The sequence below is a fragment of the Ictalurus punctatus genome, chromosome 3 (assembly GCF_001660625.3).
Source record: "Ictalurus punctatus breed USDA103 chromosome 3, Coco_2.0, whole genome shotgun sequence".
Lineage (NCBI taxonomy): Eukaryota > Metazoa > Chordata > Actinopteri > Siluriformes > Ictaluridae > Ictalurus > Ictalurus punctatus.
Window position 1 is genome coordinate 19,741,525 of NC_030418.2, and position 21,969 is coordinate 19,763,493.

At 36.1% G+C, this 21,969-nt stretch overlaps 2 protein-coding genes across 4 annotated transcripts; one reads left to right on the forward strand and one right to left on the reverse strand.

Annotated features, from left to right (window-relative positions):
- Positions 1 to 5,309: 5,309 nt before the first annotated feature.
- Positions 5,310 to 11,799, reverse strand: rps24 (ribosomal protein S24). Of its 2 annotated transcripts, XM_017462419.3 has the most exons (6): positions 11,708 to 11,799; positions 10,954 to 11,019; positions 10,660 to 10,869; positions 10,375 to 10,488; positions 5,820 to 5,839; positions 5,310 to 5,379 (listed from the first exon to the last, which is right to left on the reverse strand). In XM_017462419.3, the coding sequence occupies exons 1-5, from the start codon at positions 11,708 to 11,710 to the stop codon at positions 5,834 to 5,836; spliced, it is 399 nt and encodes a 132-aa protein (XP_017317908.1). In that variant the 5' UTR covers positions 11,711 to 11,799; the 3' UTR covers positions 5,310 to 5,379; positions 5,820 to 5,833.
- Positions 11,800 to 14,271: 2,472 nt separating this feature from the next.
- LOC108263461 (microsomal triglyceride transfer protein large subunit) lies at positions 14,272 to 21,945 on the forward strand. 2 transcript variants are annotated; one of them, XM_017464261.3, is made up of 18 exons: positions 14,272 to 14,427; positions 14,706 to 14,890; positions 15,088 to 15,213; positions 15,907 to 16,014; positions 16,241 to 16,360; positions 16,818 to 16,957; positions 17,098 to 17,248; positions 17,503 to 17,651; positions 17,763 to 17,931; positions 18,018 to 18,125; positions 18,289 to 18,498; positions 18,642 to 18,853; positions 19,556 to 19,653; positions 19,828 to 19,949; positions 20,340 to 20,564; positions 20,817 to 20,941; positions 21,068 to 21,238; positions 21,573 to 21,945. In XM_017464261.3, exons 1-18 carry the CDS (start codon positions 14,361 to 14,363, stop codon positions 21,721 to 21,723), a joined length of 2,637 nt encoding a protein of 878 aa, XP_017319750.1. In that variant the 5' UTR covers positions 14,272 to 14,360; the 3' UTR covers positions 21,724 to 21,945. The 2 variants fall into 2 exon arrangements, with proteins under 2 accessions (XP_017319750.1, XP_017319749.1); XM_017464260.3 differs by having other exon boundaries at positions 14,275 to 14,433.
- The last annotated feature ends 24 nt before the right edge of the window (positions 21,946 to 21,969 follow it).

The window sequence follows — 21,969 nt, forward strand, 5'->3', positions numbered from 1 at the left end:
ATCCCCTGTGCACAGTTCTCTTTAAGTAAATCCACAGGTTTTTGGTAGGATTAAATCTGGACTCTGATTGGATCATTCTAAAATGTTAATCATCCATTCATTTGTTGACTTGGATTTGTGCTTTGCGTCGAAATTGTGCTGGAAGGTGAAATTTTACCTTTAGCTGTCTAACACAGGCATGCAGGTTTTGTACAAAAACAGATTGATATTTGGAGTTCCTTAATCCATTATTCCCTCTATCTTGACTTGAGTCCCAGTCCCAGTTGAAGAGAAGCAGCATCAAAGCATAATACTGCCACCACCATGCTTCACTGTGGATATGGTGTTCTTCAGGTAATAAGCTGTCTTGTTTTTAGAATTATGCTCTACCTTTGTCTTATCAGACCACAACACACCTTACCCCATAACCCAGACCTGAAAAATATGAGAGATTGTGGTCACATGCAGGGAGTGGCCAGTACTTACCAGATGTTCCTGCAGCTCCTATAATGTTGCTGTAAGCCTCTTGGCAGCCTCCATGATAAGTTTCCTTCTTGTTCTGTTGGTGGTAATGTCACTGTGGTGCCCAATTTTCTCCACTTTATTACAAATTTGTAAGCATGCTACTATGTTGGGTTGATGAACAGGCTCTTCTACGAAGGTGCAACATTCTGAATCCACTGTAAGTTAATGATATGGCTCTGAAGCTTGTTCATTACAGTATTTTGTTATAGCTGTCACAAAAGCATGTATAACCTTCTTACTATTAGCAGTCAAGAGTCTGTCCTGGACTTCAGAAATATTACGTACTTTGCTAAGATGATTTTTTAGGGCTGATGTGACCATAAAAAATATTTATACATAACTGATGCAAATTCTTAAAGAGCAATTTAATGCAACAGCCAAGTTCATGTTCTCTAAGCAGAGAGCAGTATGTACAAATTGTACATTTCACTTTTGACGAGGACTCTAAGTGGAAATAATTCTACACCATAGAGCATTCTCTCTTGCGTGCACCTTTCATAAAATTACAAGAATATCAAGTCGGTTTACAAACACAGCTTCTCTCAAGCTCTTGCCTCTGACAAACAGCCTCAAATTTGGATGCGTCTGAACCACTTTTAAACATTCTTGGAGTTTGTGGGAAAAACTAATTTGGCATCAGCTGATTGACTTTGAAATTGTCAATCAAAACTCGAGCCACCAGTTACTGACAAAGTGTCTTGAACCCATGCTTTATTGTGATCAGCAACTTGAACCACACCCCTAAATAGTCTTTAAACCCCAGTGTATTGACTGAAAACTGAAATAAGGAAAGCAAAACAGAGTTATAAAGGAAAGATTGAGAGGGAGCTTATTGACAACAATTTAGGTTCTGCCTGGGATGCTATGAAAACTATTGCTGGTTTAAAGTGCAAAAGGAACTCTAAAGTGGCACTGGAAGGTTATAGATGTGATTATCAGCTTGCATAAGAGTTTTATTTGAGGTTTGACACCCACAATTTTAAAAACAATAAAGTTTGAAAGCAGAAAATAAATATATCTGACAGTGGTCTTACTCCCTTTGGTGAACGTGATGTGGTTAAACACTCCAGAGCGTGGAACAGTCCTGGCCCTGATAATATAGGTAGATGCCTGCTTATCTGTTATCCCTTAATCAACAGAGGGTGCCAAAAATCTGGAAACAGTCTACCAATCCCAATCCCCAAACACTAAATGATTTTAGGCCTGTTGCTTTGACTTCCTTTGTCATGAAGTGTTTTGAAAGACTGATAAAAAAAAGAGCTCCTCGTGAAAACACAAAATCTCCTTGACCCGTTACAGTTTGTTCATAGGGCTAGGACAGGGGGTAGAAGATGCTACTGCCATTCTGCTAAACCTGTTATTCAAACATATGGAAGGTAGTAAAACACATGCCAGGACTTTATTTAGTGTTTAGCACGTTCGCCTCGCACCTCCAGGGTCAGGGTTCGATTCCCACCGTGGCCCTGTGTGTGCGGAGTTTGCAAGTTCTCCCCGTGCTGTGGGGGTTTCCTCCGAGTACTCCGGTTTCCTCCCCCAGTCCAAAGACATTCATGGTAGGCTGATTGGCATGGCTAAAGTGTCCGTAGTGTGTGAATGGGTGTGGGTGTGAGTGTGCCCTGCGATGGATTGGCACCCGGTCCAGGGTGTACCCCGCTTTGTGCCCAATGGCCTGAAAGAAGGATAAGTGGTATAGAAGATGGATGGATGGATCCCCACATTTTAGTAGACAAGTTCTTAAATTTTGGTCTTGATTTTAATATAGTCTGGATTCTTGATTTTTTTTAAAACTGATAGAACTCTGTTAGAACTGTATGTCTGAAGAGATGTCATCATCCATAGGGTCGGCATGATAACAGACATGTTTTAAAATTTGCAGATGATACTGCTATTTCCATCATCAATTTCAGGCGCAAGCCCTTAGCTCCTCAGAGTACTCAGAGTAAGGGGCAGGTGGTTAAAGTTGTAGAAATATACAGGTACTTTGGTGGCCTGATTGACAATAAGTTGACTTAACTCTAACACAGAGATGCTTTCTAAAAAGGGCCAGCAACAAATATTTTGCCTTCGTAAATTGTTGAAATTTCATGTTGATAAGACCTTGATGACCCTTTTTTGCAAATCCTACAATGAGTCTGTATTAACGTTTTCTGTAATATGTTGGTTTAGGAATCTCAGTATCAAGTCCCAAATTATCCCAAATAGTGAAGGTCAGCAGTAAAATCCTAGTTGCCCAGCAAAGCAAACTCACTGCTCTGTATAACAAACAGGTAGTGCAGAAAGCTAAATCTATTCTATCAGTCAGTGCCCACCCCCTTCACTCTGAGTTTCAGATTCTACCTTCCGGCTCCCGGTTTAGATTCCCCCCCTGTAAAGAGCAATAGTATAGATCATTTATTCCTACTGCCATTTCCGTTCTTATTTCAGGTAGGGGGATAAGTTTAGTATAGGAAAGTAGTGATGTTTTTCTTGTTAGTGATTTATTATTAGGACCCAAGCAACGATGGTGTGAGGCCCTTATTGGATCTGCTCCGCTTATTGGATCTGGCCCTATCGTTTTTCTAAGGATCATTATTAGGGCCCAAGCACCGGAGGCGCAGGCCGCTCTTGGCCTGCACAGAATAAGCAAATGCCTATTGTTTTTAATGTTTATTATTATTTTGTTAAGCAGTTTCATTCATTTTTGAGGCATTTGTGATGCTTCAAAATAAATGAAATTCGGCATACGCATCATACCTGGCGAAAATTAAAACATGTTGTAGTAAATAGGCTTTGCTGTGGTTCAGCAACTCCATAGCGCCCCTGAACAGTTAGGTATGGTCGTTGCACTCATGCACGACAAGGTTCACTTGGTTGTATCTGACTCTGTCCAACAGGTAGACAGCCATGCTGGCTGGAATGTGGGGTTTTCAAACATTCTCAAGGTGTTTTGAGAGGCTTACAATGATGGAAAATGCATGAAACTTTACATTTCTATTTCTGTTAGGACACCTTTTCATATGATATCGCAGTTTAACATACGTGTGCCTCCTGAGCTCCATAGCACCACCTAGGGTTTGAACACAAATTTGACACCCTTGTAGTGAACAAAAATTCAAGAAAATTTGGCATACACAATTTTTATAATTCTTTGGTCATTTCTTTTAGGTTTTGGACAACTGACTCAATAGTGCCCCTAACATTTCTGAATGAGTTTATTGTTGTGGTTGCCACAAAGTTTGCCTGATATTTACGAATTGTCCACATCCTATCAGACATATTTCCCATCGGATCGTATTAGCTCCGCCCAACAGAACGTCGGCCATTTTGAAAGTTTCGTGTTTCTTCTTAGATAACCAGATTCACTTGAAATTTAATTATTATAAACTCCAGACATATGTGATTATAAATTGTGAAGGAATAGTGGATATCTTAAATAAGGATGTAATGGTGGGCAATAGATTTGCTTAACACACAACACTATCAGATTCAGAGGTTTTAATGGTAAGGAGACAGTTAGATTGACAGTCATGAAATTTGGCATGAACATGAATGTCATCATTGTACAAATTTTTAACATTAGTTTGAGTGACTCCACCCAACAGAAAGTTGAGCAATTTTGGAATTCGTGCATTTTTTCCATATTTTTCTGAAACTCGTTCGTACTCCTCCTAGAGTTCAGTGGATTTCCTTTAAATTTGGTTGAAATAAACTTCACATATATGTGATTATAAATTGCCAAGGAATAGTGGATCTCAAATGAGGACATAATGGCTGCAAATTGATTTGCATGAGGCACCACACCAAACCAGGAAGTGGACATAACTCATGCTCGGTTTGATCAACCTTAACTTGTGCATTGCTACTAATCAGCCACTCCCGATTACAGTAATATGACAATTATGAGTCATTATAGCACCACCTAGACTGAAACTGTTATATTGCACTTTAAAAAGTTTATATGGGTTTACCATATGGATTCACGTTGATTTACTAGAGGATTTGTCTGATTTGCTTGAGAAATAGTCACATAAACCTAGAAAATTAAGGTGGAAGATTAATTTAAATAGGGTTCAGTGATTAAGGTAGTGTCATTGCCATAAATGATACCATGCTAAATAGAAAGTGTGAATAATTCTGTGCTGGTTTGAATGATGGGCTTCAAACTTCAAGTAGTTACTCCATATCAAGTCCTGATTACATCCACTTGACTTTTGTGCTTTTAGTTTTAGCACCACCTATCTGGAAAAGTAGGTGAACTGCACTTTGATATAGGAGGTTTGTTGATTTACCTGAAATTTGCCTACATCAATGTGTGTGATGAGGGTCAAATTTTCCTGCGTGGATGATCAATATGGGGGTTAAAGGTGTGGTTGAGGGAAGTAGGCACATTTTCTATTGTGTTACAGGATGTAACGGTATACTGGAACTGTGTAAAACTGCTGTTTTGAAGGAAAAGTCTTACATTAACTTGTTTACTGAATAGACAATGTTGAACATGCTCCTTTGGATAGCATGGAATATAATGGTGTCTATTTTAAGAGACAAAATGTAGAGCAAAATGTTACAGCTATTGAGAGTGCAAGTGACCAGTGTAAGATCAGTTGCAAAAGATGCCAGAGATTGGTAGTAGCTTTTCTAAATTCAATTCACTGCTTCGAAATCCTACATTTTCTCATGGGCTCGTTTTCTGATTACTTAATAATGCTCACCGTACCTCAGGTTTTAAATACTAGAAGCATATAGTGCTTTTTCTTTTTTAAATGTTAAAATGACTCCAAGTCAGTGTACAGTGTCCATAGGGTTCAAATAAACCACACAAGACAGCATCCTTTTAGAAATTTATTTGCGGACAATATACAAGAACATTCAGGATGATCATCTCCACTGAAGGTCTCACTGTTGGGACAAAAAATAAATAAAGTACACATTAGAAAACAGTCAATTTGGAAAAAGAACTCATGGCATTTTGCTTTTTGAGTCATCTACTGCTGCTGCTTCTCTATGCACACTAAAGGCAGTTCACTAAAAAATATCAAGTGGTTAAAGTTGGGTGACAAACATGGAATCTGGAAGTCACACTTCAAGCATGCACTCCATCAGCTATTCTAGACAAATGTAGAGTTAACTAAACATCATGCTGCTCACAGTGTAAATCAAAATTACTAGTCACTATCAATCTTGCTTTTACATGTTCAGAAATTAGAATTATACATGACAAACACAAACTGTCTTGTACTGGGATTTTCTCTAGAGGAAAAGTATTATAGGTTTAACATGCAGTGCACTCCAACTAAAAGTGGATTGCAATCAGCACACCATGCCAATTTCCGCTCTACCTTTTCCTGACATCTCATTTCTGAAAATATCCCGGAGAAGCAAAATAAAAAGGGCATAAAATGTGGGAAAGCATGAGATCCTTGTTCAAGACATGTGTGCAAAGAATTGTTCTGAAGGTTTTTAACCTCTAAAAACTCCAAGGAACAAAGGCTTACTTTTCTGTCTTAGAAAAGTTCTCTTAATCATTGTGCACTGTTTTTCATGGCATTACTAAATCAAGTGTTAAAAGGAGCATAAGAGGTTAAATCATAAACTTGCCAATAAGTTTAACTGTTCAATTCTACAAGTTGGTCATACAACTTGTGAAAGCCATCAGTGCCTTTTATTAGCACAGTCATGTGTCATAGATCTACTGATCACATTACATTGGTGGACAAATCAGTAGCCTGGGTGCCCAGGACAAGCAGATTGTGTGCCCGGGCTACTGTTTTTACTCATTGTTGCTTGGTGGTTAAGCAGGGTGCTGGTTGCACCAACATTTTTCATAATGCACTGCATTATGGCGTGACAGACCCTAAACAGAACATACAGGATTTTGCAGGGGGTTTTTTTTGATCATTGCAGCCAAAAACACTTGATTTTGCTGCAGATTTTTTTAACCAAAATTTGTGATGCAACTTTTACTAAATATTGGCACCATTAGTAAATATGTGCAAAGAAGGACGTGAAAAATTGTCTGTTGCTTAAAATTTTGATCTTTTGGTCAACAAAAATTCATAAAAATACACAGCTCTCATGGATATTAAACAATTGCATACAAAGCAGGTTTATATACATATACACATTATTTATTTATATATATATATATATTTATATATATATATATATATATATATATATATATATATATATATATATATATATATACACATATATATATATATATACACATATATATATATATATATATATATATATATATATATATATATATATATACATACACACACATATATACATATATATATATATATACACATACACACAAAATACATATATAGATATATATATTTATATATTATGTATGTATGTGTATATATATATATATATATATATATATATATATATATATATATATATATATATATATATATATATACACACACACACACACATATATATAAATAAACAACTGTTAAATACGTGTGCCAAATTTATTGGCACCCTTATAGTCAATACTTTATGCTACCTCCCTTTACTAAGATAATTCCAAATTTTCTCCTACAAAACCTGATGAAGTTGGAGAATATATGGCAAGGAACCTGAGACCAATCCTATAATAAGACTCCCTAGATCCTTCAAATTTTGAGGTCCACACTGGTGGACTGCCCTTTTCAGTTTTTCTTTTATTTTTTTGAACAGGTTTTCTGTGGGTTTTAAGTCAAGCGACTGGGATGGCCATGACAGGACCTTGATTTTGTGGTTAGTAAACCATTTCTGTGTTGATTTTGATGCATGTTTTGGACCAGTGTCCTGCTGGAAGATCCAATCATGGCCCAATTTAAAACTTTCTGGGGGATGCAGTCAGGTTTTCATTTAATATCTGTTGATATTTGATGGTCCATGATGCCATGTATCCAAACAAAATGTCCAGATCCGTGAGCATGAGGTACTTTTCCATATGGGTACCTTTCAGTGTGCGCCGAAACCACCTCTGTTGTTTATTGCCAAAAAGCTCTATTTTGGTTTCATCTGACCATACAACCCAATCCCATTTGAGGTTCCATTAGTGTCTGGTAAACTGAAGATGCTCGAGTTTGTTTTTGGAAGAGAGTAGAGGATTTTTTTCTTGAAACCCTTCCAAACAATTTGTGGTGATGTAGGTGACTTCGGATTGTAGTTTTGGAGATTTTCTGACTCAAAAGACGCAACTAACTTCTGCAATTCTCCAGCTGTGACCCATTTTTTTTGGCCAGACGAACCATCCTCTTCCCAGTGTGTTGAAATATAGACAAACGTCCAATTACAGGTTGATTCATAACATTTCCAGTTGAGTGGAACTTCATAATTATTGCCCTGATGGTGGAAATGGGCATTTTTAATGCTTTTGCTATTTTATTATAGCCACTTGCCATTTTGTGAAGCTCAACCTTTTGCTGCACATCACAGCTATATTCCTTGGTCTTACTCCTTGTTATGAATGACAAGGGCTGTTTCTAAAAGTCGCATATGTACTGCATTCGATGCAGTACCTACTGCACGGCCGCTGAAACAGTATGTACTAACGTGCGAGTGTGTGTAGAATGAACACAATCAAAGACATACTACATCCGCCATGTTGTCAGTCATGTGACCTTCAACTTTTTCCATAAACAAAAAATCTTAAAGGGACCACCCGATTAACAATGACACTAATGGCAAAATGCACATCAGGAAAGTTAACTGAACTAGCTATTTAATGCGGGCAGTGTTAACAGGTTGAGGTAAAAAAAAAAAAAAGAAAAAGAAAGAAGAAAAAAAAGGGTTTTCTTCTATTTATAAACCTGTTTTGTTTGCAATTGTTTGATATCCATGACAGCAGAATATTTGTAAAAAAAAATAAAATAAATATTTTAACAAAGGATCAAAAGGTTCAACAGCAAAGACAATTTTTCACAGCCTTTTTTGCTTACATTTACCAAGGGTACCAATATTAGTGGAGGGCACTGTACATTACTTCTTTACACCCATCACTTTCAAGTAGTCATTTAGTCTCCCAAGCCATGGGACTGGGCAGCAAAGAGTTTTCACTTGCCCAGTGAGAGATAAAAGTATGATTTGTCCACCTCTGCATTACTACTTCAGCTAATTTCATTAGTGCAAGTCAAGTACAGTGCCCTTAAAAGAATAGTACTTTCAAATAAGATGAAATGCACAAATTAACCCCTTACTAAATGTAGCTTCACAAATAAGACATTTGATAACTGAAGTTTGCATCTTTAGTGTTGCACTGGAGCTACAAGGCTAATATAGTTAACCAGTAAGAGAAGGCCATAGACTCCAGTTTATAATCATTCTTCAGACAACACACAGCTATACCATTTCAAACAGACTAAACAGATTGAGGTCTAAACTGGATTAAAGCAAACTGCATAGTCAAAACACTAAACAATAAAAGCCCAAACCACCTTCGTAAGGTGTTTTCAGACCTGTAGATATGTCCTTTGTTCTGAAACGGGAACTTGTTACAATGCTGAATTTTGTCCTTGGCTTGGTTCCTTTTCACAATTTTTCACTTTTGCAATATTTCAAAGCACAACAAAATGCGTTTATTTAAGTCCCGTAAACGAGTAAACTGCCCTCTCCTTGGTCAGAGTGCGCCTGTTTATGTTCCGGGGTGTTCAAGACGGATAGACAGCAGCTTTGTGACCTTATCGTTGTAGCTTTCTTTTTTAGCTGTGGTTATTATAATTTATCACTTTGAGCAGGAATGAACGTTTTATTGGGAAATAGTTGCAGTTCACCTGTTTCAGAGAAGGGCTATTACACGTAATTTAAAAATGAAGGGACGCGCTTTGCTCTTGAATTGCCATGACGTGCTCACCCACTGAATTCGTCAAAGATTAATCGGGTATGCTCATGGTTATCTAGCATATCTATCGCTTCTCAGCGTATTTAAATCGCAACAGCTTTTCAGGATTTCAGGAATGTTTAACCCTATAATGCACTGTGTTGTCCCAGAGTAACAAAACTATTTAAATCTGATAGGAATTAAACGATTTTAAAAACATTGATAGTCATGTTAATTTATGGATATTGGTGTGAAAGTTCCCATCATGCACTGCTATACAGATGGCTTTGTTGGGATGGATTGCTTTCTCACAACAAGCGAACCACTCTAGAGTTCACTTGCAATCACGCCGCTTGTTTTTGTGTGGATTGGAGCGTGATTGCCTTGCTCATATCTAAATGAGCCAAACCAAGGGAAAAACAAGCTCCAGGTTCCAAAACAAACGCTCCAAACGAGCCAAGTGTGAAAATGCCCTTACTCTGTTTTTACATTTTTATCTTGCACAATTAAGACACGGGGAGGTGTGGCTTTGAAGGCGGAATTATGTGATAAGGTATTTGAATTAGTTTCATTTATACTTTTTTTTTTTTTTTTTTTTTTTTTAAACAGACTCGTTCTGATGTTTTGGGACAAACCTACAATAATTTAGCAAAAAATATAAAACTTCAGATAAACTACATCTTAGATGAGGCGTTACATTCAGCATAAATGGAAAATAGGGTACATTTCATTTGACAAACTACTCCTTTATCTCAAGCGGGTAAATAGTGAGCCTTAAAGGATGAGTAGCCTGCAATATTATGCACACTACAGGTCACTGACTTTTCTATGATATTAAGAAACACGTTACGGGATCTCACTCCAGTAAATCTCTAATAGGAATTAGTCTATTTACGAGATTTTACCTTCTACAGTCCAGATGTACAAGGGAGAAGAAAGATGATATAAACATGGGAAAGGTGAGAAGAATTATTTAAAAAAAAAAAAAAAACGTAAAGACTGAAATATGGTATGGACAGAACTGAGAAAGTTGAATTGAAAATGTGTAAATAGAGTAACATTACCTTTTTGCCAGCAGCACCAACAGAGGCTTTCTTGGTGCCGCGTACTTTCTTCATTCTATTCTTTCTCTCCTTGCGCTGTTTTCTGGAGGTCTTTTTCTTCTCATAGAGGCCGTGCTAAAATAAGAAAAAGCACATTTTTGAAAGCCTGACTAACACTACTGAATGGACATCCTCGACTCAGTGGTTCAGGCACACAGCCATCATTTTCATCTGTTCTACGTCTTTCACAAGAAGAAATTGATTACTTCAGAATAAGAAATGAAAAAGCATGGAGCAACATCTCACTCTGGCCAGTCTGTATTTGGGCTCATTCTTCTTGGCATAGTCCAGTGAATCGTAGACCATGGCGAAACCTGTAGTCTTGCCGCCACCGAATTGAGTCTTGAAACCAAAGACGAACACCACATCAGGCGTGGTCTTGTACATTTTGGCAAGCTTCTCCCTGATTTCAGTCTTGGGGACTGTTGCTTTTCCAGGGTGCAGGACATCCAGAACCTGAGAAGGAAAGCATGCATCACTTATCAAGCATCAACATGGCAGGTACAGTTTAACTACCAGACTGTTTAAACCCTCACTCACCATTTGCTTCCTCTGAAGCAAGCGGTTTGTCATGAACTTCCGAGTCCTGAGTGTGACACTGTCGTTCTGAAACAGAAAAGGATAAACTGATTATCCTCTGCATGGACACATTTACAAGTTATTGAGACTTACAATTAAGCAAATAGACATGAACTCCCATGAGAACTGAGGTACAAATTTTCACTGAGACGTTAGAATTCATTTCAACTCAATTTTAAAGGCCTGGCCACAAGCATCACTTGCTAAAACACTACAAAAAAAAAAAAAAACCACGACGCAAGCAGTTTCTCACATACTGCACCCAGCACTAATTACTAACAAAGCTAGCTAACTATTTGAACAGGACCAGCGAGGCAGCAGAAAACACCTGGATGGCTAACTAGCTTAGCATTGGGCTAACTACACTAGACTGTTTAATAACCACACACATCAACTATAATAGTTAAAAACTCAAGATAACTAAAAGGTTTCATATCTTACAGCCAATTTCTACAAGCATTCTTTCCTCATACACAACATAACTGGAGCACGAGCCCGGACTAAGTCCTCAATAACAGAGTAAAAGCTAAACACAGACCTACATGCTACCACATCGTATTATACACTACAAAAAATAAACTCCCACCCCTACATTCATCTCAATATAGCCGTAATACATCCAGAGACATTATATAGAATTTTATTTTATTAATTTGGTAAGTTTGGTGCTTATGATTGCAAGGATTTTATTAGATTACTTTGAGGGGAAACTCACCATCTTGGCGTCGACTAGCTCAGGGGCGAAAAAAAGGAAGGAGGACCTGGAAGTGCCCAGCAATATGCCTGACCGGATCGGTGTTTGGGTGGCCACGTTATTGCCTGACTATAAAAAGCAGACTAACTGAAGAAAATGCGTTCACTGTACGAAAATAGTTAAAAACGTAAACAATGATGGGTTTTTACATGTAAGCGAAAAAAAAAATAAAGGGATTTTTATTATTAAAAAAAAAAAAAAAAAAAGCAACAAAGAACTAAACCATAAACTTGTCTATGGCTAAAACCCATTCGCTGTTTATGATGTAAATTTTACTGCTGCTAAAGGTCAGTAAAGTTTAGAGACAAGACCAGCTAAATATCATAGTCCTACATAGCACTGTAGCAGTTTTAGTTTAATGAATTAATGGTTTTCGCTTTAATAGGCCCCTCCTAGATGGTACACTGTTACCCAGCCAGGGCTATCTGTATTGGCCTAAGATATTAACTCAAGAGTGTTACTGAAAAAAAATAAAATAAATAAAAATACTTGATGTTAAAGTGTCAAAGACAGCATGATATTGTAGCTATTTATAACTCAGTAGCTTACTTTTTTTATATATATATATATATGAAGGTAGTAATATCCAAACGAGCCCTGTTTCCAGAACATTCGGAGAATGATTGTTTTTGGTTCCAGAGACCTTCTGATAACACTTTTTTTTTTGTGGTGGGGTTTCTGGAAATATAACATTTTGTTGTGCCTTATGGTTCAGAGAACATTTCCATAATGTTTCCCAAACATTCCTATAACTTTTAAATCATTTGAACCGCGCACTAACCTTGTGCTAACCCATGATGGCTTGGAGAATGTTCCCCTATGTTACATGCTCTAGAAAAGTTTAAATGATTTACTTTAAATACTCTGATAGGTCATCCACTTTTGGGTTACAAAGCTGAGGTTATCCCTTCTGTATTGGCCTACAATATTTACTCAGTGCTTATAAAATAATGTAGACCTGATGTTGAAGACAGTCTGGCACTGTAACCATCAACCTCATTATACAAATAAAATTTTGTAGCTTACATTTTCACATATGTTATATAAGAAGATAGTAATATAATATGTAAAAGAGCTCCTGGTGTATAAAAGCAGCCTGTTACAGGAGAACAAGGAATGTTATAATAATGGTGGCATGTAAGTGGTGGAATAGCTGCACTCTTTACTGCACACATAATGATGATCATTATATAATGCTGAAAGTCTTGCTTTTTAACCTGTGTTAAAATACAAGAGATAAGAAAAGAGCCTGTTTAAAATGAATAGCCATACTACAGAGAATTCAGATTCGTTTTGGTATGAAAATACCTCATCAATCAAATTCAGTAGCAGAGAAAAGGTTCTGAATCTTTAAATGGTTTTTGCAAGGACATCAGACATCAAAATTGTTTCCTGATTATCACCCTAAAAGTAGATGATAATGCAAAAATCATTTGCTATAAAACCTATGGAATTTGTCAAACATGCAGCCTAAAACGGCATGCCTAGATCCTACAACATTAGATTTATTTAAGTTTAAACAAATCAGCTATGGAGTTTTATCTGTATGCACAGGGTATTTCACTTCGAACACATTTCAGTGGCGTCATTGTGCTCTCTGTCACTATCCGCCTTATCTCAGGTTTACTTACAGATTTGCTATGATAAATGTGAAAAATCTAAATATTTGATGTCTTCTAAGGTAAAGTTAAAGTTTATACTTCAGTTTATACTAGAGTTACTGTACAGTTAAGATAAACCTTATACTTCTAGTAGTGGGACCAAACCGAGAGGTCAGAAAGACCTTTTTCAAATGTTCTTTGGCAAATCGGAATCATGTTGCTCAGTAGCACCATGTCCTCATGTGCCCTCGTGATTAGAGCAGGTTTTTTTGGGTTTTTTTTTTTTTTTTTTTTGCATTTTATTTCACATAAAGCAACATCATGTATGGCAAAAATAAAAGGTAATAAATTCTTGATCCCCTTGATGTTCGAACATAATATGCTTTAATGAGATAGATGTCTTTTTTATTATTTAAATCAGTGTAATTATTGAAAAAGCAACAATCATGGAAATCCAATGATTAAATCCAGTAATAAACATCACTGAAATATATCATGACTAATACACATGACATTTCAGATACTGTATACATTCATTCACACCTATGGTTAATTAATGTAGATAATTCACATAACTACCTGTTTTTTGGAGATGGGAGGAAACTGAGGAATGAGGAGGAAACCTACATGAGGATGGGGAGAACATGAACAATTTCACACAGACAATAACCTGAGCTCAGGATGGAGCTGAGGACCCATGAGCTGTGACGTGGCATTACTATGCATCTCACCTTTCTGCCATGTAATACAATGATCGTCTTAGTTATTGCTACGCAGAGAAGAAACTGATGTTACTGAATAAACACTAGTTTTAGAAGAAGTACATGTTGGCATGGAGCAATTCATTACAGGTATTTAAGCCACAGTACAAAACATCTCTGTATTGGCAGATGTTCAGTTTCTATATTGCATCATCCCCGCTTTCATTGGTAAAGCTTTTTCGTTGACACTGTTCTTTGTCAGACTGACCGAGTAAACCTGCCAGAATATTCTTGCTGCTCCAGTTCACAAAAATGAAGCCATACGTTTGTTTGACATTCTGCTTCCTTTTTCTTATTGGAATTAGGGACAATGTGATCGGTAAAGGTAATTTTATTCATCTGAACGATTTTTCATGAGGGATTTAATGCTCCTTCAAATTTTTTTCCACAATATTTCTTGTCTTCTTTGATTAATGACGTTTCTAATGTTTAATTTCAAACAGCTGATGCATTACTGAAATACAGCTGTTTCTAATTTTGGTACTACTGTGCTATTGATTTCTGTATTTTTCACCCTGCTTATGCATTTGATAATACCACTATGAGTTACTTAACACTTTTGTACTTCATTGAGTATAAACAGTGCTGGTGTTTCAGTCGTGCTCAGTACAGGCCTCCACTTCGATCCGGGGGTTCTGTATGAGTATGAGTACAGCACGTCTATGGAGGTGGCTCCCATCTCTGAGGATTTTGGAGAAGCTACTGCATTCACTGTGCTAGCAACCATACACATCCATTCACTATGGAGGAACAGCCAGCAAGAACAGCTTCTGCAATTACAAGTAAGTTTTATATTAGAAATAAAGGTTAAGGTGAAGCTTAAGGAATTTTATAATTGTTTATAGGTATATAATATTTAATGTTGCTAATATTGCATGTCTACATGGATCGCTTTTCACCTGAAAGGGTCTGGGAATTTTTTATTTATTTATTTATTTGTTTTAAATTTTTAAATATAGTTTACACTCTTTTACTGCAGATTCAAAATCTAAAACTGAATCCCAATTCAAGTGACTCCACCAGCAAACCTTTGGTCCTTGGTGACATGGCGAGTGGCTCTGAACATTTTAAGGAACCATTTCTTGTGCATATTCACTCAGGAAAGGTATGTTTATTCTTCTGAAAAATGGAAAACTCAAGTAGAGCACAGATGCCCTGTCATAGTGTTGCTAAAGGTTTTGATTAAAACCAAGCAGAAGCAAAACCAACATAACTCATCAATTAGTTTCAAACTACTTGGAAAAACTGCAGTCAGTATAGCTATTTGTGGATGAGATTAATTACTCTTATAGAGTCAGTGCAGAAACTACACAGATGTCTTTCAAAATAAACGATTTAAATATTACTCTTGATAATGATAAGGAATAAAGAATGAGGAAAGCTTGCTGAGGCAGGCACTATGCATTTAGAAGGACACTAAATGGTCCTTACCATATTGAACTAGATTTACATTTTGTGGAAATGTACAGTGCCCTCAAGAATTTTTATAGTATTATTTTATTTAAGAATTATATAGTTTTATTTTAAAAAAATAAAATTCAAACACAAAGGTTTTTTTTTTAAGTATTGCACTGGTTTCAATATGATCAACATCTGACATAAACTGTATTTGATTATCTCTTTAATTCATCTCTTCCTGTTTCTCTGGCATTGCATTTCTAAAACTAATTTCAAAAATCAGAATTCACAGGGATTTACTAGAGGACCTAGTGTAAAATATAAGGATCTCCAATTTGTCATGTAATGCCTTTGCTAAACTTAACTAAAATGTCCAGTAACATCTCTGTGATGTATTTAGATTAAAGAGGTTTTTGATGTTTCTTCGAACAACACGGTCAGCTTGAATTTCAAAAAAGGATTGGCAATGCTGCTCCAAATTCAAGCTCAGTCTGGAACCATTAAGGAAGTAAGCTGAAAACTTTTTTTTTATTTTTTTTTATCTTAATCCAATATTTTAAAGTCATGTTGTTTCACATATTCAGCACCAGTTTACTCAAATCACTTTCAGATACTATAGTTAAATACTACAGTGTTAACTTACTATATAGTTATACTTTTCCCTTTTAGTGAATCATAAGATATGATATCCATTTAATAAAAATATATTTGGCTTATGACTCATTTCATTTCAGGATGACACAACAGGACAGTGCCAGGTCTCATACCATATGTCAGGGGATGACATTATCAAAGTCAAACATCATGAAAACTGTGAAAAGAGAATGACTGATGGGAAGATGTTCGTTAACCAGGTATAAATATTACATATTCTGTAGTCATAAGAGCTTGGAACTCTCGTCTTAACTGATTGTGCAAAATGTATGATGGAATCTTATTTTGCACTGTGTAAAAATGTTAGTAGTATGCTGCTCAGAGAACACAGCAGACAGCTGTGCAGACCAAGGGTCATGTGAGCTTTTTATTTGGGCAAACAGTAACGTAAAATCGTGAACCTCAAAACAAATAACTCTGCAGCTTCCCTGCCCGCCTGACTTTGCTACACAACTGACATGCTGCAAATTTAACTGTTAACAGCTGAGTTGAATACCACAGAACTTATATTGTTACTACACCATTTTCACAATATTCTATTAAGAGCAGACACGTACTGTTTAGCCCTAGTGTGGCACTGAAACTTCTAAGAATTTTGATTTATTAAACGATAAGGACTGTATTTTATGTTTGTCCTAAATATTTCTGTAACTTTAGTTCTTTAGGGTGAGTTCAGGTGGGAGCTCTGAAACAGTTTTCACTATGGATGGTAGCCACATAAAATCAGTCATTTCAGAGGAATTTGGCTCACTGGTTTTAGATGAATATCCTACAGTAGGAATCCACATTTCTTCAAGGTATACTGCATGATTGTTTGGTTGAACCAGATGGCATTTAAAAATCTGTTGCATTATAAGCAGACCACATTTGTACTGTAAGATTAAATCATGATTGTGCATGAGACTGCATGTGGTGAAATCTGTGCGATTGTCTTTAGGCAGTTTTTGCAGCTCTTATCTACACACTCTGGTCCTAATGAGGCACAGGGAGCACTGCAGGACATGCTCAGGTCTCTCAAGGCAGGCTATGTGAATCATACCATTCATGCAATACCTGCTGTCAGACAGCCTGCCACCAAGAGATATTCAGTAAGTTACAATGATTTCTCACATTGTAATGCCTAATTAATTCATAGCCACAAAGCACACATACAGTCTTAAGAATGCCATTGTAATGTCATGATCCTGAAACATGTGGCTTAAGCAGGGCTTATTATATAAACTAAGTGTTTATAATGGATCTCAAGTTACTCAAAGAAGACACAATTAATGTAAAAACACAACATAAAAGAAATCTAAAAATGCCGAAAACCAGTTCACTTTTTGTTGAAATTTTCTTTTAGGTTCCTAAAATCCTAGCTCATTTGAAAGCAAAAGAGTTGCAGACTCAGTCAACAACAGTGAACATGTTCCTCCAGCTGTCAGAATACCTGCGAAATCTGGAAATGGTTCAAATAAAAAATATTTTGAAAAAGGCTCATGCCAATTTTGTGTAAGTATAAATAAAGTAAATAATTATGCCTATTTCTGTGCCATCAGAGTTGTTGATTTATTATTATTATTATTATTATTATTATTATTATTATTATTATTATTTCTTTAGTCCTATACTGATAGATGCAGCTGCAGCGGCCTCTACACCTGCTTCCCTGGAGGCCCTTGTCTCTTTTATCAACATCCCAAATCCAAAGACATCACCGCTGCTGGAGAAATTTCTCTACGCCTGTGCATTCTCTTCTCAGCCATCCACTCATTTAATTAATATCATCACTGTAAGGGAAATTCTAAACTATATTTACTATTGAGTTATAATTAGGAACTTTTTACTTAATTATACATTTTAATGTTTGTCTTCTAGCGCATCCTTACACACACATCTGCACAGTGGGAGACGCATGAAATGGCTCTCATTGTTCTTGGGACAGTAATCCGGAAAATGTGTTCTGCAGACATGTGCTACCTTCAGGTAAAATATAAGACAATGATTTTTTGTTCCCCCATTTGTTTTTATATTTTATGTTTATATATTTGCCTACATTTTTAGAAAGACACTTAGCACAGCATCCTATGAATGTAAGAAATGAAATGCTCCATTGTAAACTTTAAACACTTTGTATTTTACCTCCAAGGAAGTTGAACATGCTAAGGGACTTATTGTGAAAGGGCTGAGTGCATCCACTGAAGAAAGAGAGATAAAGTCCTACCTGCTAGCTCTAAAAAGTGCTTGCCTTCCAGAGACAGTGCCTGTCCTTCTCCAGTATATTGATCACTCAAAATCTGTGTCAAGCATTGTACTCTCAGCATTGCAGGGCTTTCCACCCCAATATATCACAAAAGAGGTAAAATAAACATTTTCTTTTTTTTTTTTGAAGAAAGAGTCCGGGGAAAACAAAAGAAACCACTGCATAGCCAATGCCACCTCTGTGTAAACAGGGCACAGACTGCATGCATAATTACCTTTTGATATGCACTCTCTTGTTAGGTTAAGGAGCATGCCAGAGACATATTTAACCAAAGAAAGAAGTCTTTTTCCATTCCTGTACGTCTGGATGCTGCTCAGCTCTTGCTTATGTATGATCCTCTGGACATAGATGTCCAAGAGATAATTCTGAAAATTGCAGAAGAAAAGCCTGAGGTCTCCAAGTTTCTTACCACCAAAATTATGAGCATGCTACAGTCAGATTCTCCTGCCAGGTAGGATCTATTTCCTTGAAGATTAAAAAATTAATTAAGAATTAAAAATTGTTTCTTTCTTCAAAGCATTGCTTTAAGGGATTTTTTTACACCTTGTGCTTAGTTATATTTTTACAAGATGTATGATTAAAAAAAAAGAAAGAAAAGAAAAATAAAGGGCCAAGCTCAAAATAGCTAAATATTAAGCTTTTAATGGCCTTAACAATAAACCATTGGTCAGAAAATTAGCAAGAATTAAAAAAATGCACTCCTGAGACCTCCTGTGCCACCAACATGCTCATTTATTTTTGCTCAATTGAACCGTTTGGGGAAAAGCTAAAAAAAGGGAAATGTACTTATATAGTCTTCTTGTATGCAAAGGTAAAATCATGATAATGATTTAAATGTTTGGTGTAAAATTCAAAAACACAAAATAAAGAAAGTGTACAAAATGATCTGCAAGTTTACCTAAAAGGCTTAAACATTTAAAGAAATCAAAGGGAAAATCTACCCCATTCTAAGTTTCTTTATCTATTTGTTTAATTCTTGCTAATTTTCTGACCAATGATTTGTTGTTAAGACCATTGAAAGCATAATATTTTGCCATTTTGTGCTTGGCCCATTTTTATTTTTTACCCACGAGTGTACTCTGATGGAATTTTGATATAAATTTTAAAAAATATATCTTCCTCCGCTTATCAAAATCTCTTGATCTCTTTTTAGAAATGTCATTCGTAATGTGTTGAAAGACCCAAAACTGAATAATTATTTCCATCTTGCACGATCTGGTTGTTCTTCTTCATATGCTGGACTGATGACAGGTATTAAACGTTTCCATTCACTTCCCAGAAATCTTTACCTTATTAAAGTTATTGCTTCTATTTTTGTCATCCAACCAACTTTATATGAATGAATTTAAACTGATTGAGACTAGTGCTGAATATGCTATGTGACATGAGAGTATTTTTCATTTTAATCTATTTAATGCTCCACAGAGAACAAGAACATGCTTGCATCATATGACTTTGAATTTCTCTTTTCTGAGTCTGGAGCTCCAAAGCAAAGCAATAGCCATTTCTATGCCCAAACCAGAGGGAGAAGTTTGCATTTACTGCAGGTACAAAAAGCAACTGTACTATTCACTAGCTAATGTAAAGAAATTCTTGTAACATAGACCATAAAGGCACTTTTAGGCATGATTTAGAAATGTTCCCACATCTTGGAAAAGAGTTTGTTAAAGTAATCAGTATACATTATGTGGAGTGTTATTTTCACACTTTCATAAACTCACCACTAATGAATGAGCTCAGTTGAACTGAACATCATTAAATCATTATTGCACAATGCTGTTTAATTACTGTATAATTAAGAGTTACCAAGACAACTTGAATTTTCAAAAAGATACAATACACATTAATTGTTCATAGATGAGAGTCACCTAACACCTAGTTCACATTACAAAGAAAGGAAGAAACAATAGATTAGCTTGTATTTTTGTATGCCCCAGGTTTCTCTAGAGACAAGTGGTCTTGATTCTCTGTTTGGGATTGAAGCAACAGGAGCAGAAGAGGAAGAGTTAATGGCAGGAATGTCAGCCATGTTTCTGGGTGTGCAGATCCAGCCCATTGTCTTCTTCCAGGGCTATGGAGACTTGATGAGCAAGTATTTCTCAGCAGGTGAAGGACCAATGAACATTATCTCTGGAAATATTCTCATTCTCGATCACAGACAGGTAAAATTTTGAGATGCATTTTTTTTGTTGTAATTTATTCATTGATCATTGATATTTTATTCCATAATTCATCCTTTACTCTCAGAATTGACTATCTGAGGTACTTAATCATGACACATTATGAGATAAAAAAAAAAAAAAAAAATTAAAATCAGATCAAATCAACATATTAAAGCATTTGCAGATAATCCCAAAGCAGAAATCGTTCAAAGCAGAACTTAAAAACAGCCAATGTACTCTTACCTCTATCAGAGTCTAATTCTCCAGTCTGGACTACAAGCTCATGGTATTTTTCATGGTGGTCTTTCTGTTGATGTATCAGCTGATTTGGCATTCAGCTTATTCACTCAGGAGTCAAAAACCTCTGTCAATAACAAGTATGTAAAATTGAGTGTGTGTATTACAATTACGTTGTCATTTCTATTCCTTACGAGCATTTATAATGATCCCTACATGAATTTTTCTTGGGGAGTTTATTAAGAAGAATCTGGTGCATTTCTTAGGTTCTCACTAATTGTCAGTGCCAAGGCAGAAGTGGACGCTCCACTCATAAGCACTATAGCTGAGACTGTGGTGAAGATGGACCCTTCCGTCAGATTTGTCACCACTGTTAGCTTCTATGACACCCCTGTACAATACTGTCTGCAGCTCATCAGAGATCCTCTGCTTTACAGGTAGAAGACTTAGATTTAAATATAGACTAATTTAAATGATATTTTTGGGACATTGTTTCAGAATGTATATATGTATACAATGTTAATCACACAAGCTTCAAAGTGGTCAAGCATTACATTGACCAGTCAAAGGATATAACACATGACAAATTGTATCATAATATCATAAAAATCTAAACATAGTATTCACAGACAACTTTAGCCTGACATACAGTACATGTATCTAATATTAAAGATGTACAGTATTTAAAATACAGAATACTGTAAGCTATTACGTTTACAGAGATTCTGTTATAATCTGTATTTTAATTAGCATTTCCATTTTCCTCCTCAGAGAGAGTGTGTCTACCCGAGTAAACATTCAAAACAGAACAAAACTTGTTCAGCGACGCAAACAAAAATGGACTCTTTCTGGAGAAGAGGCAGCATTCAATAGGGAAAATTCAAGGATGTGTAGAAATCTACTTAACCCAAACTCCAAATAACAATAAAATAATTTTGAGTCTTCATGATCATCCACTCATAAAGAGCATCGAGTTTCTCATTCATGGAGTATAACCTGTGGAAAACACTGTAGCTATATATGACTACACAAGTTCTTGCTTCAGAGACTAAAGGGACATGCTAAGCAGAGTGTTATAACAAATGACACCCTTTACAATTCAGACAAGCGAGAAAAACAAATCAATAAACTACTTTTCAATGTTTGCTGAATGATGCTGTAACTCTCT